We start from the raw sequence: 27,485 nt of genomic DNA, 5'->3' as shown, positions 1-27,485 counted from the left end.
TATTGTAGAAATGAATACTTTAAAAATACTGCGACATAGTACTGATGAATATCAAATGAAAGCCAGTAAGAAAATGAAGGATTCTCTCTTTAAAATAGAATTTGAGGAGTCCATGGCAAATAGTGAGTTCTGCTGACATAGAACCAGATTGTGAAAGTCTGGCATCAGAGCAGCATCAAGGACTATTGAAGTCTGACTTTGTCACACCATGTTCTACTTCCATCCTGTGAACCTGGAAGTTGCCCATGGTTAACATTTTCGATGCTGAACTGTGATAAGGTTATTTTTGCTAACTACACTGTACATGAACCTTTAAAAACATTAACCATGCTATAGTAGCTGCAGAATTCATATGCATCGATGTGCTTTCTTTACCAATATAAACAACATGTACAGTTTGCATAAAATGCAAAATATGCGCATCGCTGTTGCAAACTTTTCCATCCTTCATTTTACTGACAGACTTTCAGACACATTTTTCTGAAGTGAGAGAAATTCTGGAGTATGCACGTAGCGGTAAGAGATGACAACCACCCATCCTATTGCATGAACGAACTTGTTAAATGTTCCCTTCTACATCATATTAGTCACTACTTGAGCAGCGAGACTGCTTTCATGTGGTTTAGCATCCTGTTCCTGGTAATCGGAGTGTTGTCTCACGTCCTACAGCTGATCCAATGCTTAGAGAAACTGAAAGTCCTTCTACAGATGTTTCCTCTGAAAATGAAACTGAAATGTCTCCTACAGTAATTGTCTTGCATGTCCTTGCAGCTGTGTCCAAATGAAGTCAGTTTGGATCCATGGCCAACAAATGGTGCTTTGCAGAGGCTGCTAATAAAAGAAGAGTATATCAGACGGGCGCTTAGAACTCTCTTTACCAATGCTTCTATTTATATGTCACTTGAAGGAAAAAAAATGTGGAGCTACTGGTTGATATTTCTTTAAATGCTAAATTTCATGTAAAAAATGTTGTGGTATCCATCTTAATGTGACAGGGAAACCAACATGACAGTTTACCAAGAGTATACTAATATATAGGAGATTTGGAAGCCTAACTACATGATTCTTGTTCACACAGAGGTATCAACACCGTGTTTGGGCTCTCGGATAACTTTTACTCATTGTGTATTGGCTAAAAATCTATGGGAGGTTTTTGTTTGGTTGGGGTTTTTATCTTTCTTTAAAGGTTTTTAGCAATTTCATCTTACTCTTCTTAAGTGCAGTGCTATCTACATCCTCCACTTACAAAAGAAAAAAAGTATAGTTGATATGTTGTGCTGTTTCATATGCTGGATTTTTTTCCATGAAGCTTTTGATTCCCCATGCTATGCTTCCTTTGTGAGAAGGTTTCAGTTCTTTAGTGTAGTTATAAATCCAAAGTCTTTCCAAAGCTTTAGAGCTGCAGAAGGATTTACAGCTTGGCTTGGTACTGTGTTGATTCAGGGATAGGTGATGGATTCTGATTAGGTGCCCTGAAATTATGGGCATGTTTGTCCTCATCTTGGTCAAGCCTATTCATGTAATTTGGTGAGAGGGTAAAATATGCTGTTCCATGGCATTCGACCCTGTACTGTTACCAGCAGAGAGAGCTTAAAACGAAAAGCAACCAATGTCAGTGGGAACGAGATTATGATTATTGTCAGTGACCATTATAACGGGTATTATTTGATACTATTGCAGTATCTTTTGAATTAAGCAACTGAGCCTATAATCACACTAATTATTGAGATGCAGCCTGCTTTTCTCTGAGTTTTTAGTTTCGTGCCAGGTCAGTAATGTACTGAACTTTTTCACAAGAGATGCAGGCAAGAGCATGTGTAGATAAACACCTGTTCTTCCTGTGTTCGGCAGGAGGATTTGATGTGTAGTTTTTAATTGAATATGGGAAGGCACAGTGTTTTACAGCATAAGTAAAGATGGAGAGCTGATTAGCTGAAGTGCAGCAGAGAGCTGAGCCTTCTGAGTTTGCAGGCTTGGTGGGTATTTATGTTTGCTTTTTTTTAAGCATCAGTGTCAAAATCTCCTTGGGATTTGCCAGTCAAGCAAATAAATATGAAAAGCTATATATGGATCCAAACTGCTGCAAGCAGTACTGATCCATAGATTTTATCTAGAGCCACAAAGCAGATGTCGTAGGTATCTAACTTTTTTCCTTTTTCTATCCTCCCTCCCACACCTGATGAAACTATTTAGCCTTGAAATTTTGGAAGGCCACATACCTGAAGCGGCAGTGGGCTTGTTTAAACATAATTTTCTGGTATTAGTTTTATAGATCCAGATATGACTAATAAGGAAGTTTCTTCATTCAGTGTCATGGATGACCAATTTTTACTAGTATGAGGAACAAAGCTGGTATGAGGAAGTCATGTCGCCCAGGCAGCAATTCAATCCCCGGAGTGAGTCATGACACTGGTATCTTAAGCCACAGGGAGAAAACATGGTAGCAAAACTCAAACATAGGTTTTTTTGCTTCTGCCTTGTTTTGGAGATATTTCCAAGCAGGCTTATTTCACTAACACTCATGGTGTTAATATTTCTAGATTTAGGGCATTCATTCGGGCTCTCCGCCTCCCTTTTATTGTAATAGAATGAAGACGGTAACTGCCTGGTAAATCAGAATGGTAAGCATAGGAAATACCATTTGCATATCTGTAGACGAGTTTTCAGAGTATGTTTCTCCATTTTTTAGTCACTTTGGGGATTTGAATGTACATTGCAGCAGTGGAGAAGGCAGAGGTTTTTGTGGTGTTGAATTATGTTTTTCTTCCAGTGATGAGCTAGAGAGCAAGCACAACATATCACAATTGTCATGTCAAATTATTGCACATCCAAAAATCATATTGATAACATTAGCAGGTCTAAAGGCAGTAAATGCACCCCTAGTTCTGATGTACATAGGCAGGTCCATTCTATATCACAGACTTCTCCACAGTAGAGTTGCTGGGTGCATGGAGAGTAGTTTGCTCCACACTGTCCTCCCAGGATCACTGCTGAAATTGGAAGGGCAGGATATTTGCAGTTGACAAAGCTTTTAGTGGCATCTTCAATTAAGTCAGTAGATCTTTCCTAATTCCATTTCCTGCTGCACTAAAAACTCCCCACTAGTAGATGATGATGCTTTTCAAACCATGAAACCATCTTAAAAATTTAATCTGGATAATATGTAAAACCAGTAACAGAATCAGAATTCAATAAAATATAGACATGGTTTCAGACGAATGTAAAACAAGGCCAAATTAGGCTGTGATACAATTTTAAGGCTAACCTTGAGGGAGCTGTTGTCAGGAACTGTGGTGCAGAGTGGTTGAAATATTAGATCAAGTATGTTAATCCTTTTTTTTTTTTAGTGAAACCTCTTGGGAAATAATCTTTCTAGAATTTCTTTGGAGCATCTGTATAGATCTGAGCAGGGAAACACTATTGGTTTTGAAACTCTAAATCACTGGATAAATCTCCGTGGACTAGTCCTATCATTGGTTGTATTAATAATGTAAGTGCTTTTACAACAGAGTGTTCAGTAGATATTGATTCACTTCTCTTTTGGAGCTGGTCAAGCTTTCAGATAGTATAGTTTGCATTTACATGGTGTTAAAGGACTCCATGTGTCTGATAAGACCAGTTAAGAACCTTCTACAGCAATTTGTTGATTGGAGAAATTGTTGAAAGTGAGGAGGAAAATTTTGTTGTAAGTAGAAGTCAGTATCCTTAGCACAGAAACAGGAAGAGAGGAAGGAGAGTATAGGATAATAGAAGGAAGGAAATTAGGCGTGGTTTAACCTACAGATGAGAGTTAACAATTTGGGTTCTGCTGCAGGAAGAAATGCAAAATTGAGTCAATGTGTAGCGCATACCACATGGACATGCTAAACTGAATAAAATGCATATTCACCTCACAAGAAACAGAATAGTCTTGTGGAGCTGTTTGTTTTCATTAGGAAAATTGGCCTCTGTATTTGTCTTCGAAGCTGTAGACAATATAAGCCAGTATAGAGCAGCTAAGTGCCATCATTTAGTGTGCTTTTGTGTAAAAATTTATTTAACAGAGATTGTAAGTTTATTGAGGGGCGGTTCCTGTAATAACATACCCTTTAAGTGCAGTTTAAATAATTTTTACTTTACAATTGCTATTTTCAAATGTTTTTCCATTAAGATAGACTTCCATTTGAGGTAACTTCAAGTGTGTCTGCAGTTCACTTGTTTGGGGTCAAGACTCTGAGATGTCCCTTGGGCAGAAAGTGAACTGCGCATAGAGAAAGCAGCGTCATTCACACAGGTAGCATCAGGATGTGGGCACCAGTGGAAGGGCTCTCCATGTCTAAATAGAGCCATGTTTAAGCTATGTGTAAAAGATGGATGTAAGGTGCAGAAAAGCTGGGTGCCTTAATATTTCAAAGGCTGGCTACACATTTAAGCCATTTACAAATCCTGCATTTCTGGACGTGGTCGCTCACGTGGTCAGGTTTGTTCTTCCTTTTGCCTCATGCAAGCCTCTCAAAACAGAGGACGTGCAGCTAACTTGTGCATGCACCCATGTTCAGACTTTGCTCAAGCTTGTGAGGAAAGGTAACTGAGATAAGATGCCTGGTGTTCGTTTGGTGATGCGATCCACCTCTCATGGAAGAGCCAGGCTTTGCTAGATCAGATCTTCCAGGCGGAGGATTTTTAAGGATTACATGGAGAGGGTGACTTAAAACCCGGAGGCCTGAGGTATTGATAGGGCTTTTGTTCTGCCAGGGATTTGCAGTTTAACCCTGAGCAAAGTTACTTACCTCTTGTCCTTGCTCCCCATCTGCAGAGTGGGAATACCACAGGATAGAAGCTAACACACACAGAAATACTGCCGGATGCTCAGACTTCTCTGCTGGAGCATATGATGGAAGGAGGGTGCTTGGTCACTCATCTAAGTCATTTAGTTTACCCATTGCCACTTAAAATAGCGTCAAGTCAGCATGACGCATGCTCTGCTGTGTTGTGGCCCACATAACATATGTTGACGTACAAGCTGTGAGCCCTCTGTTCTTCTTCCCTAACACAGCCAGCAGACATCGCCTGCCTTCTTGCGTGCTGTCGCAGTCTGACCCTTGTGTTCAAACAGTGCAGGTGGAGTGTGTGGTGATGTGGAGGAGATGACAGAGCCAGGAGCTTCTGAAGCACACAACTTCAGAGAGTTTCAACTTGCAGAACAAATGAATATACATCAGGTAAATCTGCGGCTGTAAATGAAAGCTTGGGACACTTCTATAGCCGTGACTAATCCTGTGGACGCTGTGACTCAGCTAGTGAAGCATTTATCAGGGAAGGTCCCAGAGCACTCAGTTATAAACCAGTAAATAAAAACATCTTGTTTTCTGTAACAAACAGAATCATTGAATCTAATTTCGTCACCTGTTCCTTACCCCTTCAAAAACAAGCCACCCAAATGTGAGAGGGAACATCATTTATAGTAAACACCCCTTTGCCTTAAATTCATGTGTTTGCCTCCTGATTCTTGCTCTGTTTCCAAGTTCAAAATCATAAAACTCTGAAACCTGACTGACTGCAAATTATTTTGTAAAAACATGATTTTGGTCTGCTTTGTGGTTTATGAGCTGTGTGGTGACGAAACCAGATGTAATTCATCAGGTTTATATCATCAGTAAGCTGCATATGTTGGCTGAGGTTAGTTAGAAGAGACTGTAAGACACACAGGTTTTTTTGATGGACTTGGTAACAGAACTTAAAATAAGTACATTATTCATAGTTTGGTTACCCCATAGTAAAAAAACCCACAAAATTTTAGGCTGAATCTAAACTTGACGTTTGATTTACTCTAAAACATGAACCAAGGCATGCAGATCCTATTGCAAATTTCTGCAAGGCTGTTAGGTTTATTATGCTTTTCCATATTTTATTATTTCAGTTTTTTAATTGGTCTTTGAAAATAACATTTACAAGACAAAAATGAGTTAGTAAAAAAATTTATCAAAAATCAGTTTCAAGGTGGTTTTGTTGGCTTTTTGGCTGAGTCAACCCCTAAAATAACATGTACAAATTTTCTTTCTCCCTCCTTTCAGCTCAACTTGTAGCATTTATTGCAAATTAGTATTTAAGGCTGCATCTTGTACTTTGGGGTTGTTTTGTAGTTTATAAACTGCACCTGTCCCAAGATCTTTGTGCACAAAATGTAGCAACCTCTGCTCTAGATGAAGGTACAGGGAGTATTGCTGGCAGTGCAGGGGCGCTGATCTAAATGAGGATGCTTTTTTACAATCTTAAACCACTAAAATGTGGGATTGTCACCTCTCGTCATCTGATACTGCTGAACTGGTTTTGTATATTACTTTGTATCCTGCTTGAGTCCAGCACTTTTTTTCATGTTCATTCTTTCATGACAAACTTTTCTTCTTTAAATACAATCAATGTCTTCAGAAATTGAGCATGTCCAATGTTTTAGCCTATATGTTTTATTCTCTATGGTGTGACTGGCTTTGAGGAGTCTGTTTAAGGAACTTTTATACCAAATATGGCCCAAATATCCCATTTTCTCGCTGTTTTAAATCAGGAACAGACAAACATCCACTGAGTCCAAAGGTTGTGTTTGGCCTCTGATGGCTGCTCTATAAGAAGTATTTCACATGTTTTGTATTTTTCCTGGTTCTTTAGTTGTGGGTGGTATGAATGGATAGAAATGACTTCATTTTATACGGTGTTAAAATTGGTTGCTGTGAAAATGTAATTACTTGAAGATGTCTCAGTTGTGCTTCTCATTTTCGTTGGAGACACTGAATTAAGCTATCGGGCAGAGTGTGATTAGTTGATCCTGGAAAACAAAATGCCTCAGGGTATCTGTTCATTATTTAGAATATTTATCCTTACATCATCTGGATGATTCCAGCTGGAATATGTAGTAGGTAAAATTTTACAGTGGGAGCCTTTTGCTAAACCTGAAACAGGCAGGCAAATCCCAACCTGCATCTTAGTGGACAGGAATGTGTGTGTAAAAACTGCATCAGTTTTGATGGACCACCAGTCATTCAGGGGCCAAAACAAGGCTGTTTCTATGTAATACATGGGTATAATACACCTCTCTGTGTTTCCTTGTAAAATCCAGCCTGAAATCAGGCTAGTTCTGTCTAGCAAAACCACTGAAGTTCTTAGCTGAGATGATGCAGACTTGTTCTTGGTGTAGATTTGTGTTGTCAGTTAACTACCCACATGCTTGGCATGAGAATGCCCTGGCAAATTAGAAATACACCTGCAAATATATTTTAAAGATGCTGAAACATCTCACTGCATAAAGTTGACACATATTCAGTCAATGTAGCATGTTTCAAAGCCAACAAAATGTAGTTGCAGGTCCTTTCTTCTTTTTGAGGTGTTCCTGCCAAGGAACCCAGCTGGGCGGGTTTTGGAAGACGGTACTTCGACACCTCAGGGTCCTATCTAGAGTGTGCCAGTCAAGCAGACACCTTGCTTGTCAGTTCTTCTCCCCCCACCCCTCAACAGCAGTTGCTATATTCACAGCTACCCACTTATCAGCTATGGTTTGTTACAAGACAGGTAAGCTAGCAGATTTGGCTCAAAGTAAAATGCCTTTGGATAGTGAAGAGATTAGTGGATACTTGAAAATTAACTGTTTTACTAGCACAAGAGGAAGAAAATGCCCTTTTTTTGCATTAGAATGTCATGTCATTCTTTCTGTTTGCTTTTTGAATAGTGTGTCATATACGAATGGCATCTGCCAAATACCAAGCAGGCGTTTGAGTTATTTGTGTCGTCATTCTCTATGGAATAAATGGAAGGGGCTTGAGTGAGAGCATACAAGGCAGTCTTCATACAGCAGCCTGTCACTTTGCAAAGCAGCTGTGAATTTAATGGGAGTATAAATGAAAAGCGGCTGATAATTAGGCTGCTGGGTGTTTTAGCATTATTATTGTTAATTTCTAAAAATCAATTAGGTAATCAAGAGAGTGCTATTGAGAAGCATATATTTTTGTTTTTTAATATCCTAAGCAGGGTTCCAGCTGGGTGACATGGTAAGTTACAGCTCCTGGGAGGAGTTGGATATCAGAAGGGACTCAAGGGACCCACTGAGCCGAAAGGAAGGGGACTGTGATGGGCAAGATGGTATAGTGAAGCATGATGTTTATTTGTAATAAAGGGACTGAGAAGCTTAGTTAAGACTTTTTTTTTTTTTTAATAACTGTCATAGTGTTAGAGGAGCTTCTCTACCAGCTGGCAGGTACAAATGTCTAGATGCAGATTTCTGCCATCTACGGATCATATAGTGATTTAAGCTATCTTAGACTTAGGAAAAAAACTCAGTCCTTAATAAGAAGTCTCATGCTAGCTGAATAGAAGATGAGAGTTTCAGAAATGAGTGGGGCTTCAGACAAGTAAGTAGGGGAACCAGCAAAAGAACTTAGTGCTTAGAAGAGCTTCTTGCACAGGCAGGAGCGGGGGCTTTTGAAACTTCTGTCTCTGATCTACCTCTCTGATGGTTGTATTATTATTTTAGAACACTTATCAAAGCATACAAGCATATGAAAGGGAACAGATAAGGAATACAGCTATTCCTCCATTTCTGCAGTTACAGGCATACTAGATACAGCATTTGTCAGTGATTTGGACTTAAGAGTTGTAAGACACCATGACAGAAGGCATGATGAAGTCTGTGCTTCCAATGTGTGAGTAATTATTCAACTATCAAAACTCCTCTGTGCAATCTAGAGGAGATGAGACCTCTTGGCATAAATCAAACTGTAAGACATATCTATATCTGAGTTGAAAACCTTACATCAAAAACAGGGTCTGAACTTGACATGACTGACAACAAATTAGCAGTTCTTTACACTGTGCTTGTTTTATATTGGTATGTGAATTTCCTGAAATTCAGTTTTGAATTCAATTCACATTTGATTTACATGTTTTTATTGAATCACATGACTTGCACATCTACATGTTAGTAATCAAAGTAAGCACTCATGAAAACATAGGCTCCTTCAGCTTCAAAGCCACCCCTTTGTAGCCAGGGACTTCAACGTTCTCCTGCAAACACCATGCTGAGCACCCTTTGCTCCCCCTGAATCCAATCATGAATCGGATCATGCAATACTTATGTGATTTATTGCTCTTTTATTACTGATGTGATTTATATACGGTTTATAGTGGGCATGAGAGCAGCTATGAAACTCGATTTCTGTGGTGATCCAGTCTTATTTGTGCTTGGAGACAGGCTGTTGCATGGTGCTAGTTTCTTTCAACCTTCCCCATTTATCCAGGCAGCCTCTGCTGTCTTTCCCCAACTGCTCTCTGGACTGCAGAACAGCATTCCAGATCATGCTCTGCTTCCCATAACCTCCCTCCAAATCCTTTAGCCTTTTCTACAGTGTTCACAATTAAACGCTAACAATGAGTTGCATGGGAAAATAGTTCTGCGTTACAGCCAAATGTTGTGCCAGGTCAGCAAGTTTGTGCGCGGCTGCCTAGATATCCTTCCTGTGCCAACACAACAGTCATTCTCTCTTTTTCTGGACTGTGAAATACAGAGGTGGCTAAATGCACTTACTGCTGTGGGATTTTGATTAGGGGAGGGAGATAGCAGTTTGCTGCCGCAAAATTGAAATTGTTTAAGGGGAGCAGGAGCCTTAATGGTAAGAAGGAATTGCCTGCCTCTTGCAGTGTGCTTGGGAGGAGCAATGCCTCGTTACCTTTGATGCTTGTTTTGCTGTTCAGGGTGCAGCAATAGCATCTTGAAGTGCCAGATCAGGGACACTGCTTCTACAGCATTGCCTGAGAGGAAAGAGAGTGTGTAAAAATGGAGATTAATTCTTTGAGATTTGCTCTGCTTCAGCTGTGGATATAGCCGATGCATACAGGCGTCTCTCTAATGATAGACCTGACTTGGCATGTGAATGTGGCACTGAGTGACAGCTCTATACCAAGCACTGTCCAGATGGCAAGCTCCTGTAAAGCTTTGCTTTTGTTCCTCTCAAACCTAGTTATTAGGATCTTTTGTATCCTCACATGATCAGGTGTGAGAGCAAGTGCTGACTGACAGCAAGGTGAGGGGCAGAAGAAGTGGGGACGCTCCACAAGTGGAGGAAAAAGAGGCTGATTCTTGCTGTCTTTGTCAGGTATCTGCCAGTAGTTGCTGTCAAAAGCAGGATCCTGGTGTAGTTGGTCTTGGTCTGTTGTGGCTGAGGCAGAGATGGTGGCATGAAGAGAGGCATCACATCATGAGTGGGAGAAAGGGAGAGAGTGGTGCAGTGGCAGAGTGCTATGGATGGGCAAAATGTAGACCCTGGTGAGAAGTGGGAAGAAAGAGAAGCTGGGAGAGGCATTAATGGAGTAATACAGAGGTTAGGAGAAGAATGAAGGGACAATGAGGCTAAGGAAGTGACAAATCTATCTAAAGCTTATTCTGTCAGCAGCCTGTTATGGCCGGGTAGTAGCAGCACATCCATTTGGAGCTGAATATTGCCTCAGTCACTGTTTTCATAATCCTCTTTCTACTCTAATACTGCCAATTATGCAAATGTGCCAGGTGCATGCTGGGTGCAGGATGCTATGCAGAATCTCTTATGAGCATGCAAGGCTAATAGGCAGCTTTTGTCCAAAGCACAGCTCTTTCGTGTGACTCAGAGTACTGGCTGCTATTGTAAAACCCAGTAGAGTCTGGGACCTGCCAGACTCTTTCGTTTCTCCAATACTTACCTAATAGCTAAAGTAATCTACTAGGTTCTTTGCACTCCAGGAACGATGTGGAAATATGCCCAGCTGAAGAGCCAGGACCTTATTATCCTTTAATCATCTTCCAGATCTCATGCTGCCTGGCTTGATGTGGCGGGGAAGAGTGCTAGTGCTGGTGCAAGGATGGTGATCCACAAGGACAACATCTTAGCCCTGCCACAGATTCTCTTTGGCAAGTCATGACAACTTGTTCAACTAGTTGTACAGTGGGATCATCCTTTGCTGCAGTGGTTTCCTTTCCATCGATGGTTAATTATTATCCCTAAGAGCATAACAAAACCATAACACCTCAGATGTTACTTGCTGGTAGCATGACAGATGCTGTTACTGTTGTGGTAATCAGCATGACATGTAGGGGTGGTGCTAGCTCACTAAAATTAGAACTGAAGGCTCAGCCTAAAGTACAAACATTGCTATTATGTGACTTGCTTGTTTTTGGCTTTTAGCTAACAATTGTCCCATCAGAGTAAGGATAATGCACAGCAGATGAACAGCAGTGATTTTAGTGAACTCTCCACGCAGGTGACTCATGTGTTGTTCTATTTGCTTTTTTCTCAGCTTAATTTATTGTAAAAGACCAGCTGCTATCCCAAAACATATGCCAGGGAAAGAAACATGAAAGTGCAACGGTACAAAGATCTTCCTTTTGGATTGTTTTCAAACTGTTTGCTCACAGACAGGTATTTCTGCTGCTTTGGTTTAAGAAGTTGACTTTTCCTCTACCTCCGAACTGATTCACTCTCACCTATGATGAGAGGCATTCAGCTCCTCCATTTTTCTGTTTCTCTGTTCTCAGTGAGTAACTCCAGTGTTTCTTTGGTTAATTAAAGTTTACTGCAGGAGGAGCAGGAGTGGGTTGAGAGCACTGATGAAGAGATGACTAACAAAGTAATCGGCATGTGATTAAAGTGTGGGCTGCCAGGCACAGATTAGCCCTCCCTGGACTCTGCTTTTATCTTAGCTCCATGTTTTGAAATAATTCTGTGTAATAATATATAGAATTTCTATCCCATCTAGCTTATCACATTAGAGCAAACTAGGCAAAATGACTCAATTTCAAAAGGCTCTGATTCAGCTCGGGCTGCAGCCACTCATTGCAAATGTGAAGTTAGGTGACTGACTCCTCTTTTGTTTCTTTCAAGTTCTCACCCTGTGGGAAGTATAAGGGGGAAGAAGTTGGTTAGAGTGGAAAATTAAGACGGTATTATAAAGCCTTGTGAGATGCATTGGTGACGATCACGTCGCAAAACTCTGTGTGAACTGGCAGCCGCTGAAGGGTGGGGAGGATGTGGAGGTTTGAGTGGTGGATAAATGACAAAGAGAAAAATAGAACTTTTCCCAGAGGGAGAGCCACCACATACACTTGCGCATAAAGTTGTTTGTTTGCTCCCTGAGGTGGTTTTTACAGGTTTTTTTACCAAAAAAAAAAAAAAAGGTTTTTTTCAGTTTTTTTCTTTTTAAATGAGAAATCTTGTTGGGCTACTGACAACTACCTGATGCAAGAGGACAGAAAGAGCTGCTTTAAACACGCTATATTAACACTTCCTCTTGCTACTCATATCCTTTTTCCACTCTGTAATTCTAATATCCCGTGAGTCTAATACTGAGGTATTAGCTTAGCTGCTGTACAGTTAATGAAATAGCGATTTGAGGGAAGCACCGACATGCAGAGAGAATAGCGACAAGTCCCGTTGCACCCCCCCCCCCCCCCCCAGTTCCTCCATCTGCTGTTAAGGCCACAGTGAGGACAGTGTTTGGAAACTAGAATAGTGAGCATACAAGCTGAAGGTAACTGAGGACATGGCAGGGAAGGGAAAGAGAAATCCTATGAAGAGGTGATGTCCATGGCACACTAATGACACAGAGGCTTCTTCAGTGGTGACTGCTGTAAAGTGCAGTGGTGAGGTACTCATCCCATCAGAGAGCACAAACAGCATCATCTAAGTTGCCTGAGCAGCTGCTGCTGGCAGCACTCATCATGAAATATAGAATGGTGATCAAGGAAGGGAACTTAAATCACTGAATAAGTTATTAATGGATTATTTGTGGAATCTTAGAATAAGGAAATAGAAAGAAGAAAAGAAAAACAAGGAAACCCCAGGTTCCTGGAGAGTTCAGTAAAGTTTTAGTATGTTGTTTTCCTCTGAGCATAGCTCACAGTAGCCCAATACTGCCTGTTCTCAGGAGCTTCTGTCAGAAGGTGCAAAGTTGCCACTTCCAGCTGCAGGGGACATTGGGGAACTATCAGGAGACTGTCAGTGCACTGCCATCGTACTCGACGGTAGTAAAATAACTTGAATAACTCTTATCAAGGAATGGATAGTACTTCTGAATAACTCATTTGTAATCACTGCTTAAGACAGCTGTGACAATCTGCATTTCTTTGTTGAATGAATGTATATCAAACTAGTCTTAATGAATCGGTAATTTTTTCTTCTTCTTGCAGGGTAGAATTGGTTTACCTCCTTGATTTTAAAATGTTCTTTTAAAAGAGTTCATTTGTCATCTACTTAAAGCTGTCAATTGAATGTTTGTTTTAGAAGAACTTACAAGTTAAAATAGTGTCTTAATCAGGTTTCTTGGCACAGCACTTAATGATGCTCTCTTTAAAGCCAAAACAAAAAAACTCACGGATGCATTCTTTATAATGTAAAGTGAAGAAGAGATTAGATGCTTCGTGCCATAATGAAGCATGAGTAAGCTTGCATGTTAGCTAAACAATATCTACAATTTGCTAAGTTAGTTGTTGTCTCTCTACAGAGAAACAAAGTCAGTCGCAAAAACACAAAGTCTGCAAAACTTGTTCTTGAGATAGAAATGATCCTTCAGGTGCACCAGGCAGCTAACAACAATTTTGAGTGTCATGTTCAATTCAGTGTGAAGTCCCTGCAACTGGTGCAACTGCAACCCAAGCCTCCCCCTTCTGTTTCAATTCTTCTTTATTTAAATATGGGACTCAAGGGAAATGACTAGAAAAACTAGGTGTTAAACACTGTGATGCTCTTAGACTCATAGAGTACTTTGGGTTGGAAGGGACCTTTAAAGGTCATCTAGTCCAACCCCCATTATCTTCTTTATCTTGATAGAAATTAGAGCCTGAATGTAAATAACACTAGGGTGGGAGGGTGTTTGGACTGGCTCCATCCCCCCTTGTTCTTGACCAGGTGTGGGGAGGAAGCAGCCCTAGGTTTTAGAGATTTAGAGGGGCAACTGCCTGTTGTGGGCTGTTGCTTGTAAGTGTGAAAAAGTCTCTCTAAATGCCTGTGAAATCAGTTAGATTGTCTGAATTGGTTTGTTGGTGTTTGTTTTTTTTTTTTCCCTAAGCTGATTTCAAGACCCATTAGTGGCACTCTCATTTTGATCTGGAAGCCAGATGAGTGTTTTAAAAACAAAAGAGATGGTGAGGGAGGAGGTACTGCCTAAACTGCAGAGTTTGTATTGCAGCTTTAACTATTTTGAAAATTAGCTTTAAGAAAAAACAAAATCAAACAACTTCTTTGCTAAAACAGATCATTTGGCTGCGGTTTTGCTTTTTACAGCAAAGTTGCTGAAGTCGTGTTCACCAGCTTTTATGCCAGGTTCCCCATGATGCTAGCACAGCAAAAAATACCTTTTTTTTTTTTTTCATCTGGATCAGTTATCCGGTCTGGTTGCCTGTGTGGGTGTCCAAACAGCCGTGCCAACTCTGGTGGCAATGATGTGGGATGTGGACTTCTACTAAGGAAATTCTTGGGGAGCCACACTCACAGTAACTTTTGAACGAGTAACTCGCTACTGTAACGGTCCTGGGTCTGGCCATCCTGATGAATGACTAATTGGCCTCCTTGGAACGAGGGAGAGAAGCAGTTCCTGGCATGTGGTTATCAACTGGCAGCTCAAGATAGACAGGTGACATGAGTTCCTTCTTTGTCTAGGTTTTTGTATGGCATCAGAGCACCAAACCACCAAGCAAAACTTGTGTGGCAGGCACTGACCTCCAAACAAAACTGCCCTCCTTTGTATCTGGCATGCGAGAAGATTCCTGCGGTCTCTGGAAGTTGCAAGATGACTGGGGGCTTAGCAGGTAGCTAGATTCCATTTTATTTGTTAGTCTCCCAACTTGATGCTCTGTTGTAATATTTTGTATTTCTTCAGCCCTGGCTCTAAAATGAATGCTGCTTTGCTTAATGGCAATGAACATGAAACCATCTATTTGTCTATGCAGCTGTCTTCAAAGGTGTCAATTTTGGTTGTCATTCTGAATGCTGGTGTATATGCAGCTTGGAAACCTGTTGGTCTCTGTGTGTTACATTACACTAGTAAAATCTCATTGAGAGAGAACTGGAGATATCACCAATGATATCACCAAGGGAGACAATGAAATTGTTCATAAGAACAAATTAAAAGAGCTGAAAGTTGTTTTCAAGCTTCCCCTTTACTTGTCCTGAGTGAGGCGAGGGCGGAGGAAGGACCTGCTTTTTGCAGATGGTAGAATGATTCACTGGTTAATGGGATCTTAATGCCTGGCAAGAAAAGATGTCATTAGCTGTGCTGAATCTCTGTGTGATACGCACATTTGGTCCAGAGTATAGCACACTTCTGTGTGCTCCTTCAGCCTGCTGCTCGCTCACTGACTTCCTCTCTTACTCCTCTGCTTGCACACGTCAAATGTTGCTTTTGATAAGCTCTGATTTATGGGCAAGTGACTTTTTAATGGAAAAGTGCTCTCATCTGCTAGGATGATGAAGAGCTACTCTGCATATTAAGAGTGGCTTAAGAGACAAACTGCTGGTTAATCAGTGGTGAGATACACAATTGGGTTACATTTTTTCATTTAAATCCCCTTCATTGGAAATACACAATAACAGGAGACATCATTACGGCAACTACTGTGGTCAGAATGTCTTGAAGTGAGTTACAAAATAGCATTTTTGTTAGTACCTCCAATATTTGTTAGCCTTTCACAGCTAACTAACTTTGAGGCTTCAACAGTTTGGGAATAATAGCGCAATAGGGATTATTTCTTAATCTTTCACAATAAAACTGATGTGCAGTAGTTGGGAATCATAATACTTTAGCAGTGGCTTTTCCCATGACCACAGTTTATGGGATAGGCTTCTACTTTACTTGCGGGAAGTTGGACAAAGGGGTAAAAAAGGTTTTAAACTTTAAATGAACCAGGCTGTCACAGAAGGTAACATTTGTTTTCAGGTTGCAGGTTGGTTATTGTCCAAGAAGATAATTTAGTTTCTATGTTACAACACTTAGACTACATCATTTTAAAGCTATTGATATTCCTAAGAGGAGCAGTATGTTTAAGAGAAAGAAAAAAAGAAAGGAAGACTGTTTCTGTTTTTAATAGGGAAAGGCTTAAGTTCTTCAGCTGGAGAACTCAGTGTATCTGCGTCAGTCAGCTGAGTGACTCAGTGTTGTGATGCTAATGTAGGTCTGACTCTGGATTGGAAGCCTAAATTTATATGAGAGAAAAACTCAGCATAGTTTAGGTTGAGAGAAGTGAGTAATTTTTGTTTTCTTGTTGCACAGCCAAATTTAAGAGCTTTTCTCCTTCTCCATAATATTTCCCTCTTCTTCTTCTGCTCTTGCATATTTGTTCTGACATGCTACCTCAGAAATAGCTGTTCCTCTCTTTTTCATAGTAGAGTTGTATTTTTTCTGAAAATCTGAGGATTTATCTGCACAATATTCCATGATAATTTAATGTTTTAATATTTAATAATTTAATATTTTAGAGAAATGGTACTTCCTTCAGTTTAACTTCTTTTACTTGGAAGGCAAATCTTTGAAGAAGGTAAATCACAGCAGTCCTGCCTTTATTCTGGATTAAGTTTGAACACCAAATTGTTCTAAGATTACTATTGTCTTTAAGTCTCATCTATCTTAATCTAAATAAAATTTCAGTGGTAGGTAGGTCCTTTCTTTCTTCTGCATTGTTTTAAATGATAAGAGCAAGGATGTGACTAATTACCTTCATTGTGAAATTACACAGAGCTAAGAATTGTTTTCTTTGGCCAGCTACCTTACCTGCTTGGTTTGTGCGTTCTGTCAGGGAAAACCAGTGTGATTCATAATGGGAGAGAAAATAAAGTGTTAGAATGATAACAGGTGTTGAACGATACCCATTTGTAAGGTGCCACTGTTGTATCTCAAAGGGTTTTATAGCTGCTGTTTGACTTCCAGCTGTCTACTACTAGTGATAATGTATTTGAAGACCGTATTATGTATCCCATAGGGGAAATTTGCTGACAAGGTTTCCCTGTAGTGAACACTGAGATTTGGATGTGCCACTGTAATTTATTTGCTCTTACGCAGTTGCTGTACAGCAGGCAACATTGTGCTGGCAAGGGACATGGTTTTTTTGCAAGGGAGATATTCTGCACTAAAAAACCAAACCCTGTTACATTGCAGGCTCTCATGCTGCAGCGTACTGCCAGTAGCAGCCCCTGAAAACGTCTCTACCCGGATGCCACAGACATCCACAGTTGCCAGCTGTCTAGCACAGATAAAGCTAGAAAGACATTTCACTCATATTGTCCTTCAGCTATCTGGGGTAAATACTTCTTTAATTCTGTTCTGGAGAATGTGTACTCAAAAGTGGAAGGAAGGGAAACTTTTGGGTTAAACAAAAATAGGTCTAGTAAATTATCTTCCAGGAAAGCACCTTTATGCCATCTCGGGTAGGAGACTGACAATGATAACATGGCATAACGGATAACATGGCATAATTGATGTACTGTGCTTAATAGGGGAGTGCCTTATTTGGGAATAACGTTTAAATATTTCCCTCTTGCTAGATTGTACTAATAAGATTACAAAAAGAAGTTACCGGCAAATAAGTTACTTTGTACAACACTACTCTTTAGTATTTTATAACAAAAAAGCTTTTTACAAACACCATCAAATTCTTGTGAGCCTGTAGAGATACAACATCACTTTACACACAGTCTAATGGACCCAAGCAGAGAGTAACGGGTTCGAGGTAGCTGGAAGTGGAAAGGGGGCTGTAGGTCTTGGCTGTCTTTTGGAACAAGCTGCCTGTACCAGCAGTATGCCTGGAATGGTCTCGGCTTGCCAGCACAGGCTTTCTCTTGACTCACTCTATTCTCTGACAACAAGTGAAAGGGACCAGAAATACAAATGCTGGCTTAGCAAAAGGGAGAGAAGTTAGTACGTGCCCAGACGAGCTGTCAGCCCAGGATATCAGCTTGGAGGCCCTGGCCAGAGTTGTCAGAAATGTCAGCCTGAAGTCAGACATCAGTTCTTTTCCTGTAACGGTTTTGGCTGAGATAACTGGTCACCAGTCTGGTACCTTTTGAGACCAGCTGTGAAGAGCTGAGCACAAGCTGTGGCCAGATCTTTCTGCAACACGGCATCATCCGATTTCTTTGTTCCTGGCATTCTCAGTTACCTTTCTAAATTGTGTGATCTGAGGGGAGGTGGAGGAAAAAAATGTGGGTTTGCTGCAGTACAGTGTAATATACATGTTGTTATATCCAATACAAAAAAAGAAAGAAAATCAACTCGCCCAACATTGGAATGTGAGCAATTCTCTCCTATTACCCAGGAGCAGTCACCTCAGGAGCTGGTTATGTGTAATGCACCAGTCATAAAGCAGTGGGTGTATGTTAAAAATCAAGGAATGGAGTGGAAGGGGGGCTGGGAGGCAATCTCGGAATTGAGTAGTTCTCTCCCACTCAGCAAGCTAGCTCCATTATCTGAATTAGTATAAAAATATGCACCCACCCCAAGGAATGCACTAAGTCACTCCCTCCATGCCAGATATCTTTGATTGAGAGTAATTGCTTGCTTTTGACGGATCCCAGAGTGGATCTCTATGGAGTGCTTGAGTAGGAGGTGAAAAATCAGTAGCTAATGTGATGGCTTCTGTTTTTATTTATTCTGAAACTGTTTTTCAAGCCCAAACAGCAGCCTACCAGGGAAGGTGTCTCTGCTTGGGATTCATTATAGTTATTATCAGTAGCAACATGCCTCTAGCTAATTGCACGAGGTTTGTGAGTGACAGCTTTTGATTGGACAGTATTGCTTCCCGCTCCTGTGGAAGGGGATACTTTTCAGGTCACAGATTAAGTCATTGCTAGATGATAATTTCATGGTATGTTATGGCAGCATATGCATGAACTAAAGACTGCCACTGCTTAACTCTCTCAAGCTACTTTTTCACGCATCTGCTAGAAATAGGAGACAGGGCTCAGATCTTGCATCTGAATATCTGCCAGTTTATAGCAGCATGAAGATCTAAATTTGCCACTGCAAGCTCATTTCTAATAGGAGCTGGGTATAGAGTTCAGTGACTTGATGTAATGATGTCCAAGTTGTCCAACTGGATACAGGGACAGTGATGGCAGATGTACGGTTGGGAGCTTCACAATGAGGCATTTCAAAAAGTGACTTCTCTGGACAGTCTAAGGGCTTTGGGTACAATTTCAAGAAACTTAGGAGCTCCTACAAAAAGTGGCTGCTGTCAATAATAATTAAAGCATCCCCCTTTGTCATTCAGTCAGGTGGACAATGTTTCTGACAAGTATTGCTGCAGACCCTATACCGCCTTTTATACTGAGTGTGGAGCATCATTCAAAGACCCATCTGCACATTCATTAGTAGCTTTTGGTCCCCTCTTCTTAGCCGAGGCCAGTGCATTGGAAATGACTTGAGGAATGTGTGATTCCTGTAGTGTTTTGTGTTTGCTATTTGAGCTGAGCTGCTTAAGGAATGTACACAGCATTTTGCTAACAGATTTTAACTACCATCTGCAACCCTTAATGAACACCATGTCCCTCTCCTTGCCCTAGCATTTTTCGTGGCTCTCATTTTGCACTACTGCTAATGTGGAACAATGATGCGGATAGCCTGCCATCAGTATTACTCTCTCTATTAACTCTGAAAGTCTTTTTTTGCTGTGCAGAATGCTGGAGCTCTCCCAACTCATTGCAACACTTGACATGAAAGGTTTTTTTATGTATCTGGTTGGAAATGCATCAGCTCTTGTTCTGATCTGAAATTATTGCTTCCCTTTGCTTAGAGGAAACCTAACACCGCTTAAATGACTAAGCAAATGACAAATCTCTAAAGAAGTAAGAAAATACTGCTTGTTAGAAACAACTCTAAAATTTCTACCTAAAATTATAGCCCCTTGTGTGTAAGGCTCACAGCAGTTGTCAGTAGTGTAATGATCAAAACAGCAGTGGCTGAGTTGTTCCTGCATTCCTCAAATGAAACGGACAGCGAGATTTGAGCAATGATGAGAAATATTAGCAAGATACATTCCACAAAACAGAGATTCGCCTGAACTGCTGTGGGGAAATGTCTCAACTTTGGCATTTAGGAAGGGTTGGGTTTCTCTAATAGAGGGGAGGCGATGCCCTGAGGTCAGCTGGGTCTCTTCAGCAGCTCAATCACTCCTAGACTTCCTCTTCTGGGTATCTCATTTGTTAGAGACAGACCAGCTGTTCTGAAAAGTCAAAGGAGAGCCAAATCTTTCTTCCTGGAGGGTATATGAATTAAGGGGAGGCAAGAGAGGAAGGAAGGCAGGTTAAACAACTGTTCTCTTTATTGCTTTTCTTTATTTCTGTTTTCAATAGGGCTATAAATGTCACTTCCCTCCCAATGTATCTGGAGGTTGAAGCACTCCTGCTACTGGAAATGTTCATATGGCTCTAGCAGCCACATAAGTTTTCTTTGTGCTGTTCTCCATCTCCCTTCTTGAAGGAAGCATCAAAGGGCAGGATAGGTAGGTGTGCATATCCTTTCCCTTTTAGAAAGCTTGCTTTTGAATGCCTCCTGGTTTTGTTTTTTTTTTTGTTTTGGTTCTTATAAATATAATCTAAAATAATTTAGTGGCCTTCATCAAGCCTGTAATAGGCAGAGGTCTGCCTCATGTAGAGTTATTATTTTCCTTCTCCCTCTCGAAGCTATATCTCCTTAGCTGGTAGTCTTAGGACAGAAAATGAATGAATGAATGGGTGCATTCTTTCCTGCCTTTCCTAGAAGGTTCCTCAGGTTGATGTATATTGTGTAGGAGAAAAATTGGCTTTGTGTTTGCCCTCGGTCTGCTTTGCAAGTAAACAAGGGAATTCAGCTCATAGAGATGTCAGTCAGTTTGGTTCCTTTTGCTTGCACAGAATTCACTTGGCTTTCTTTACAGAAATATTTATGAAGCTTTAATTAAATTTTTCTTGTGTAGCGTAAAGTACTCTGGTGAGCAGAGCTCTGAATGCAAGGGTTTAAACAGCTGAGGCAAATGGTACTACACATGCTTAGAAAAGCATTTGCAAAATGCTTTATGAAACTCTGAACTTTGCTTCCCACGCACACCTACATCTGATGCATCATGCAGCGTCTTCCTAATGAACTCTGCGGTGGACTGGAGCAGAGCTGCCTGTTTAGAGGTGTGCTACAGAAATAGAGGCAGAGAAAGGAGAGTTTGCTGGCTCATTTTAAGGACTTATCTACCTCAATTTATTTGTTGTAGGAGAATCTCTGATTACCTTTCAACTTCAGCATGATAAATAGCAGAGCTTGCCACCAGCTCACACACTCTTGTAAACACAATATAAATAGGTGAGAGATAGGAAACTGAAATGCCTGTAGGCAATACGGGTAAAAATACAGCTGAAGCAGTATATGCTTCACAGCCTTTTGCTTCACATGTTTGTAATGGACATTGTTGGCTATAGACAGTGATGCTTTGTCTGCCAGGCTGGTATCTTCATTTGATTCTCTTTTCACTTGAGTAATGTATTTTAAAAAATTAGAATTCTTTATGAGGGCCAAATAAAAACTTTAGTAATCATTGTGGCAGAATAGTACAATTCACGTTGTTTCCCATTGTGCACATTGACCCTATCTTTGCAACAGCATACCTGAGTATGAGGCGTGTCTCAGATCTGGCATAAATTTTATGGCTTAAACTCAAATGCAGTGGGAGTTGAACCTCCAAACACACAGATGTTTTGCACATAAAGACTTTGTCATATGTTAACGCTCTGGTATATAAGCATGCTTGCACATGCTGATGAATGAAATTCCTCTACAGCTTCTCTTTTATTAGGAGAATGATTTATAATTTTTAGGCACCCACAGTCACAGAGGAAGCCGGGAACAGAATCTGACTCTCAGTTGACTTAACCACAGAACCGTCCTTCCTCCCACATGGTGAGTGGGTTCAGATAAGTGCAGGGAGGTTGACCTGGCTGTTTCTCCTGAAGATCAGTATTTCACTTCTGGCCAGAAGGTCGGAGATGGGGAAAAGAAGTTCAAAATTATAACTGAAATCGACCAATCTGAAAATTACAAAGTCAGTTTTGCGAGGCTGCTTTATTCTCTTGCTGACCTGAATTTCCCCTGGGAATTGTCAATGGGACAATTCCAGCCTTTTGATAGAAATTTTCTGTTTATGTCTCATCTGCATATAAACTGTTGTTGCCTGAAGACTGAAAGACTTGAAGTCCTATTTTTTTCTGATATGGGTGTCAGAATTTACTATCTTTCCTTCAGGGCAGCTTTCTGCCTATAAGATGCTGCTTTTCTGTCCTGTCAGGCTACTTTTATACTGAAACTTTCTGCAGTTCATTATAGCCACATGTCTACAAATATACTGTTTTATATGTACATTTAGTATCTTAAGTTAATTGATAGTTACGCATATGTGTTCAAGGTCAACTGTGTTTTCCAGTTGTCTCCACTTGATTAATAACTTTGTAGGAATAACTGGGCTACTTTGATGGGGTTAGAGTAGTTGAGTAATACTTGCTATATCCTATTAAACTACATAATTTCATCAATGTTTAATATTCTTCCTATGACGAAAAGAAAGAATTTTGCTAGCAGCAGTAATCTGTTAATAGGACTTAGGCTATGGCCTATTTTTAAGATCTTGAAGCTGTTTTAGCCAGTTTCTTCCCTTTCATAGTTGCTCACTAAAGACAGCAGAGAGGGTCTTACGTTCTCATATCTGTGCCAAGAGGAAGGTGCCATGGCAGTGAAGGTGACATTGATAATTAATGTACATACAAAATTGTCTTGGCCACTTTGAAGCTGATTTCTTTTGACTTGAGCAGGTGAGCGTTTTGCAGAGAGATGGATTTCAGAGAGAATAACCATATCAATTGAACCAAACTAGCATTTCTAGTGTTCCTCCAAATCTAAGGTTGCCATTGCAGATAACAATTACTTAGTAGACCTAAACATATCTTGTACTCAGGTTATCTCTGGCCAGAATATCAGAGAGAATTTACGGGAGAATTGAGGATCAAGAGATGCAACTAAGCATTTAGTGAAATTCAAGGAGAATTTGGGTTCCAGAGTGACTTTTAATATTTTCAAGATTTAATATACTCAGCTGTGACTTGTGATTTTAAAAAACTGTTCTTGGCAAATAATATTTGTTTTAATTTCTTTTAAAACTTAGAATAAATTGGTGAATATTCTGAAAGCATGGAAGAAAATAGAAAGGAACAGAGTTCAGCTGAACCAGTCAGAAGGTGGTGTAGCACCATGCCTTGGCTTGGCAGACCTGAGTTGTCTCAGCTGTCTTTGGGCAAATTATCTAATCCCTCAGTGGTTCAGTCTGCTCTGTGATGGGGACAATATGACTGCTTCCTACCTCAACAGTGCTTGTGGTAATGAATGCCTTTAAAGATTATGAGATGACAGAGCTGGGTTGGTGTTGCACAAATTGTCTTACAATTAGAAATGAGGGCACAGTGACAGTGTTAAGTTTTCAGCAGCAGGTTTTTTTTCCTCTTTCTTTCCCTCTGCTCCAACTGCAGCATAAGTGAATTTTCAGAAGTACCAGTAGAGTATCAGGAAATGAGCAGCAAGTAGGCAGGCTAGTGGAATATCAGACATGTCAACCAAAGTCTAAGTAAGTGATATCATCAAGGGCAGTGTTGTTTTTTTTTTTCTCCCCCCCACCGCCCCGCAACATGTAGCTTCAGTTTTTAATTGTGACCTTCAGTGTAAATTAAAAATTAGTCTATGCCTTTTCCCTTTCCTTTTTCCCACTTATACAGGAAAAGCCTTTAAAATACTGAATCCAATGGAGCTTTTTTCTCCAGTGGATATCTACAGGGAGATTAGAGTCCTGGTTCTGCATAGGTCACTGGTCCCTAAGTTTCTCTGCCAGTGCCCAGCGTAATGAGCAAGCTGTTTCCCCAGGGAGCCTCTGATTCCTACCGTACTGGAATAACTGCCTTTGCTGTCTGCACTTCTTTCCACATCTTTACCAACACCATGTTTTCTGCAAGTTGTGGTGACAGGAGACCAGTGAAAAAGGTTCTCATGTTTCTGGCTTTGTGGTAGAGTGCTGGGCACCCTACGTCACCAGGCTCTAATAAATGCAGACCAGAGACTGTAACCAGTAGTAGAAAATCTCATGAGGTGAATCAAGCAGCAATTTGAACTTGTGTTGTGTGGCTCCTGCTGCTACCTGGAAGATGGATATACTCTGAAGCCTGTAGAACAGCTAAGAAATAGATGGAGATGCCAAGGGAGGGGAGTACAGGAGTTGCTGCTTAGAGAGGTGCTCAAGAGGTTTTGGAGCAGGATCATGGCTAGCGGGGTTCTCCCTTGCACAGCTCGACCCAAACCAGCTACAGCAGTGTAGTACCACACAGTACTGTGCTGCAATCATGTACTCGTAATTTCTCATCTGGAGTTCCAGGAAGGGAACAGAGGCTCTCTTTTCAGTATAGCTTTTCTTATATCTATAGCAAAGATTACTACAGTATTCCTTCTTCATCTAATGTTTTGCAAGCTTTCTGATCATGTCACCAGCATCTTTCTTGTGTTTTAACTGCATGTCAAAAATAGCCACGTTAGGAGTGAAATTGTCACGAAAGCCTCACTGAAATTACTGTAATTTGTTACTGTAAACAGATGATCTGTATGTCTTCAATTACATTTCAGGCAAGCAGTCTCTGAAAATGCAAATATGTGGTTTGGTGCGGCATGGGCTTGCAAGGAGGAGGAAGAGATGCGTAGGAGGGCTTTTTACTACTGTTTGATTTCATGCTGCTGATGGTAATTAGCAGAGGAAAGTATAGTTTATTAAAGTGCAGGTTGTAGCAAAAAGTATCAACTAGGGACAGTGGCTGGCTGAAGAGAGGTTTACAAAATGCAAAATCTTTCACTGCACAGCTCTTGGATTCAAATCTAGCCCAGGGTGTTTGCTGGATACTGTTGGATATTGGATTTCATATTACAGTAGCAATGAGAGACCCCATCCAGGATAAGGACACAAGGTGGTAAGCACAAGAAGAATGTAGTCAACAGTATTCATGTTCTAAAACGTTTGCAATCTTAATACATTATCTAAACAAACAAACAAACAAACCCCCAAACAACAACAGGTTCAGATACCCAAATGCTGGTTTTGTCCTCATGAAGCTGGCCTCCCTTAGACTTCCCCTGTACTCTTGCAGCTCCTCCATGCAGCTCAGAGGGTGCTTCTTGGGATTCTCATATTCCCTGTGGACAACTATGCATGTAATTAGCTGATGTCCTTACAGCATGATGGGTCTGTAAAGTAAGCTGCCCTTCTCTCTCAACAGTGGTTCTCAGGACTGGAGACTTGTACCCACCCTCTGACTTTTCCTGCTCTTCCTCAGCAGCTCCATTCAGGCATTAGCTGGGCTGATCTGAAAGGCCATGGTTGTTCTCCTTGCCTTAGATCGGGTCCCCAGGCTCCAACGCCAAGCATTGTGATCAGGTCAGCAGGTTAGTCGCATGGCATTTAATTACCTGACAGTCTTGCTTTTGGCAGCTGTGATCAGTGGTCTGGAGTGGCAAAAGCCCTGAGCTTTTCAAAGTACATAAGGCACAATTTCAGCAGAAGCATAAAACATTACAAGAGAAAAGTTTTACAAGTAGGAAAACTAGAAAGTGGTTTCAGCTCCTGTGTCTCTGGGAGCTCTGGTTCTTCTGTTCCCTGTATGTTTCACTCCCTTCAACCTCTATGCTTTCATTCATTCCAAGTTTTTGTTCCAGATTATTTTCTGCTAGGGACCTTCTCAGAGCATAGAAGGTGGAAGCTGTTGCCCTTCATTTCTTATTATACCAGTAAATGTAAGGACTATCTTTAGACTGTTCCCCCCTTTACACCACTAGCTCAGCAAATCCCTAAAACGGGGGAGCGGTCCAATAATAATGGGACAAACAGATGGAGAAACAGCATCCGTGATATCTACAGTAGTATAGTATTTCTTTCCTCTTCCTCTTGTCTGGAATCTACCGTGTCTGGTAGGTGCTATTAAAGACAAGATGCAAAAGTCAATGAATTTCAAGTCTAATTAACAATACAGGAATTTCCCTGTGTGTTTCTTTTGTTGTTTTTAGGTTTTGCTCCTTTGTTTTTATGGGTTTGTTTCACCCATCGTACATCAAAAGAAAAGGACATACAATTCAAGGCAGGTTCAGTAATGAAAATACGTCAATATCAAATCCAAACAATATTGTAAATCTCAAACTGAGGCTTCTCCATATGGTATGTTGATATTGCCAGCCAAAAACACAACATGCAACTTCCAGAGCTGGGTTCGGTGAACTTTAAAATCTGTACAAAAATAACTGGCGACAGCTTTCCTCAATGTGAAATCCTTTCTACTCTCTCCCAGAAAGACCTGTTCCCCTGCTGGTTTTCAGCACCTCCTCCTCCCCGTCTGCTTGTTCCTCCCTCTGTTCTGCTTTTTCCCACGTTTGTATGAATATCCTCCATCCTCAGTTCTTGTTCTTGTGACAGAGAGAGGATGCATCAGAACTCTCTGCCTATCTTGCTTTCCAGCGATGTTACATCACCTGCTGCTGAACAAAGCTGATTCCCTGCAGATTTCCCTTTCCCAAACATGGTCTGTCTTGGATCAATTCAGTTGTCTGGGTGTACGAAGTGGTATTGCTGACCAGTCTCCAAAGGCTGGTTCACTTGCCCTCAAATTTCCAAAACAGCAAGCAGCTCCCCAGACCTGGAGCAGAACACAAATGTGTGGCTGAAACCTCAATTCATCTCAAGCTGAGGAGAGAGCAGGCTGTGTGCTGGTGCTCACCGACCATGGGCTGTGTGAGACAGAAGGTCAGAAACTCCCCCCCATCACAGACCTGCTCTCATGGGGGTCTGCAGGCTATGTGAGACCAGACTGGATGTTGCTGGTCTTCCTCTCTGCTGTTGTCCCTAGCTTTGGGAGGCTGCCACCGCTGTAGTTCACAGGAAGAGCCAAACATGATGTTAGTGTGCAGTAATTTATCTTCCCAGTGTTGTAGGCCAGTGACAAGTGGGGGTGATGCCTTCAGGCTTGCTTTGTAGGTCACCACAATTTTACTTGATTTTTATCAGGAGTTCTTCCAATATTATATCTGTGGGTATGAGATTCAGGATATCTTCACAGATATGATATCCAGAACTGTGAAAGACCTCTCCGTCAGAAGTGTTGGTGCGAGCAGCATACCTCCTTGCTGAGTTATGATCAGAGCATGAAGCACTTGTTGCACTGAAGTGGGAAATCAGGGAGCAGAGTGCTGAGCTAGCAACAGTGCTAAGAGCTGCACAGGTCACTGCTGATGGCAGTGAGATGAGGCTTTAAGGTGATTGATTGCAGGACAACAGTAGGTGACAAGAAATGTTGTTCTCCTGTTGTTATTTCCTGGGCAGGCTATCTGTCCTCAGATTGCTGTTCTCAATGATTTGATTAGTCTCTTTTCTGTGTGCCTAAATAATGCCTTTTTATCACATCCTACTCTCTTGCTAC

General features: G+C 40.9%; 1 protein-coding gene and 1 long non-coding RNA gene across 16 annotated transcripts in view; one reads left to right on the top strand and one right to left on the bottom strand.

Annotated features, from left to right (window-relative positions):
• The first annotated feature begins 7,032 nt into the window (after positions 1-7,032).
• LOC115348056 overlaps positions 7,033-27,485 on the top strand; it is a 96,690-nt gene continuing 76,237 nt past the window's right edge. For all 15 annotated transcript variants that reach the window (XM_041127273.1, XM_041127267.1, XM_041127260.1 and 12 more), the window contains exon 1: positions 7,033-7,539. In XM_041127273.1, the coding sequence (XP_040983207.1) occupies positions 7,305-7,539 (235 nt within the window). In that variant the 5' untranslated portion in view covers positions 7,033-7,304. The remainder of the gene's footprint in view (positions 7,540-27,485) is intronic.
• Positions 9,690-26,341, bottom strand: LOC121233627. Its single transcript, XR_005933528.1, has 3 exons — positions 25,108-26,341; positions 10,696-10,993; positions 9,690-9,771 (listed from the first exon to the last, which is right to left on the bottom strand). It is a non-coding gene; the product is annotated as an uncharacterized LOC121233627 (long non-coding RNA).

This window comes from Aquila chrysaetos, chromosome 11, assembly GCF_900496995.4.
Source record: "Aquila chrysaetos chrysaetos chromosome 11, bAquChr1.4, whole genome shotgun sequence".
Taxonomy (NCBI): Eukaryota; Metazoa; Chordata; class Aves; order Accipitriformes; family Accipitridae; genus Aquila; species Aquila chrysaetos.
The sequence above is the reverse complement of the archived record's forward strand: the minus strand, read 5'-3'. Positions and strand labels throughout refer to the sequence as shown.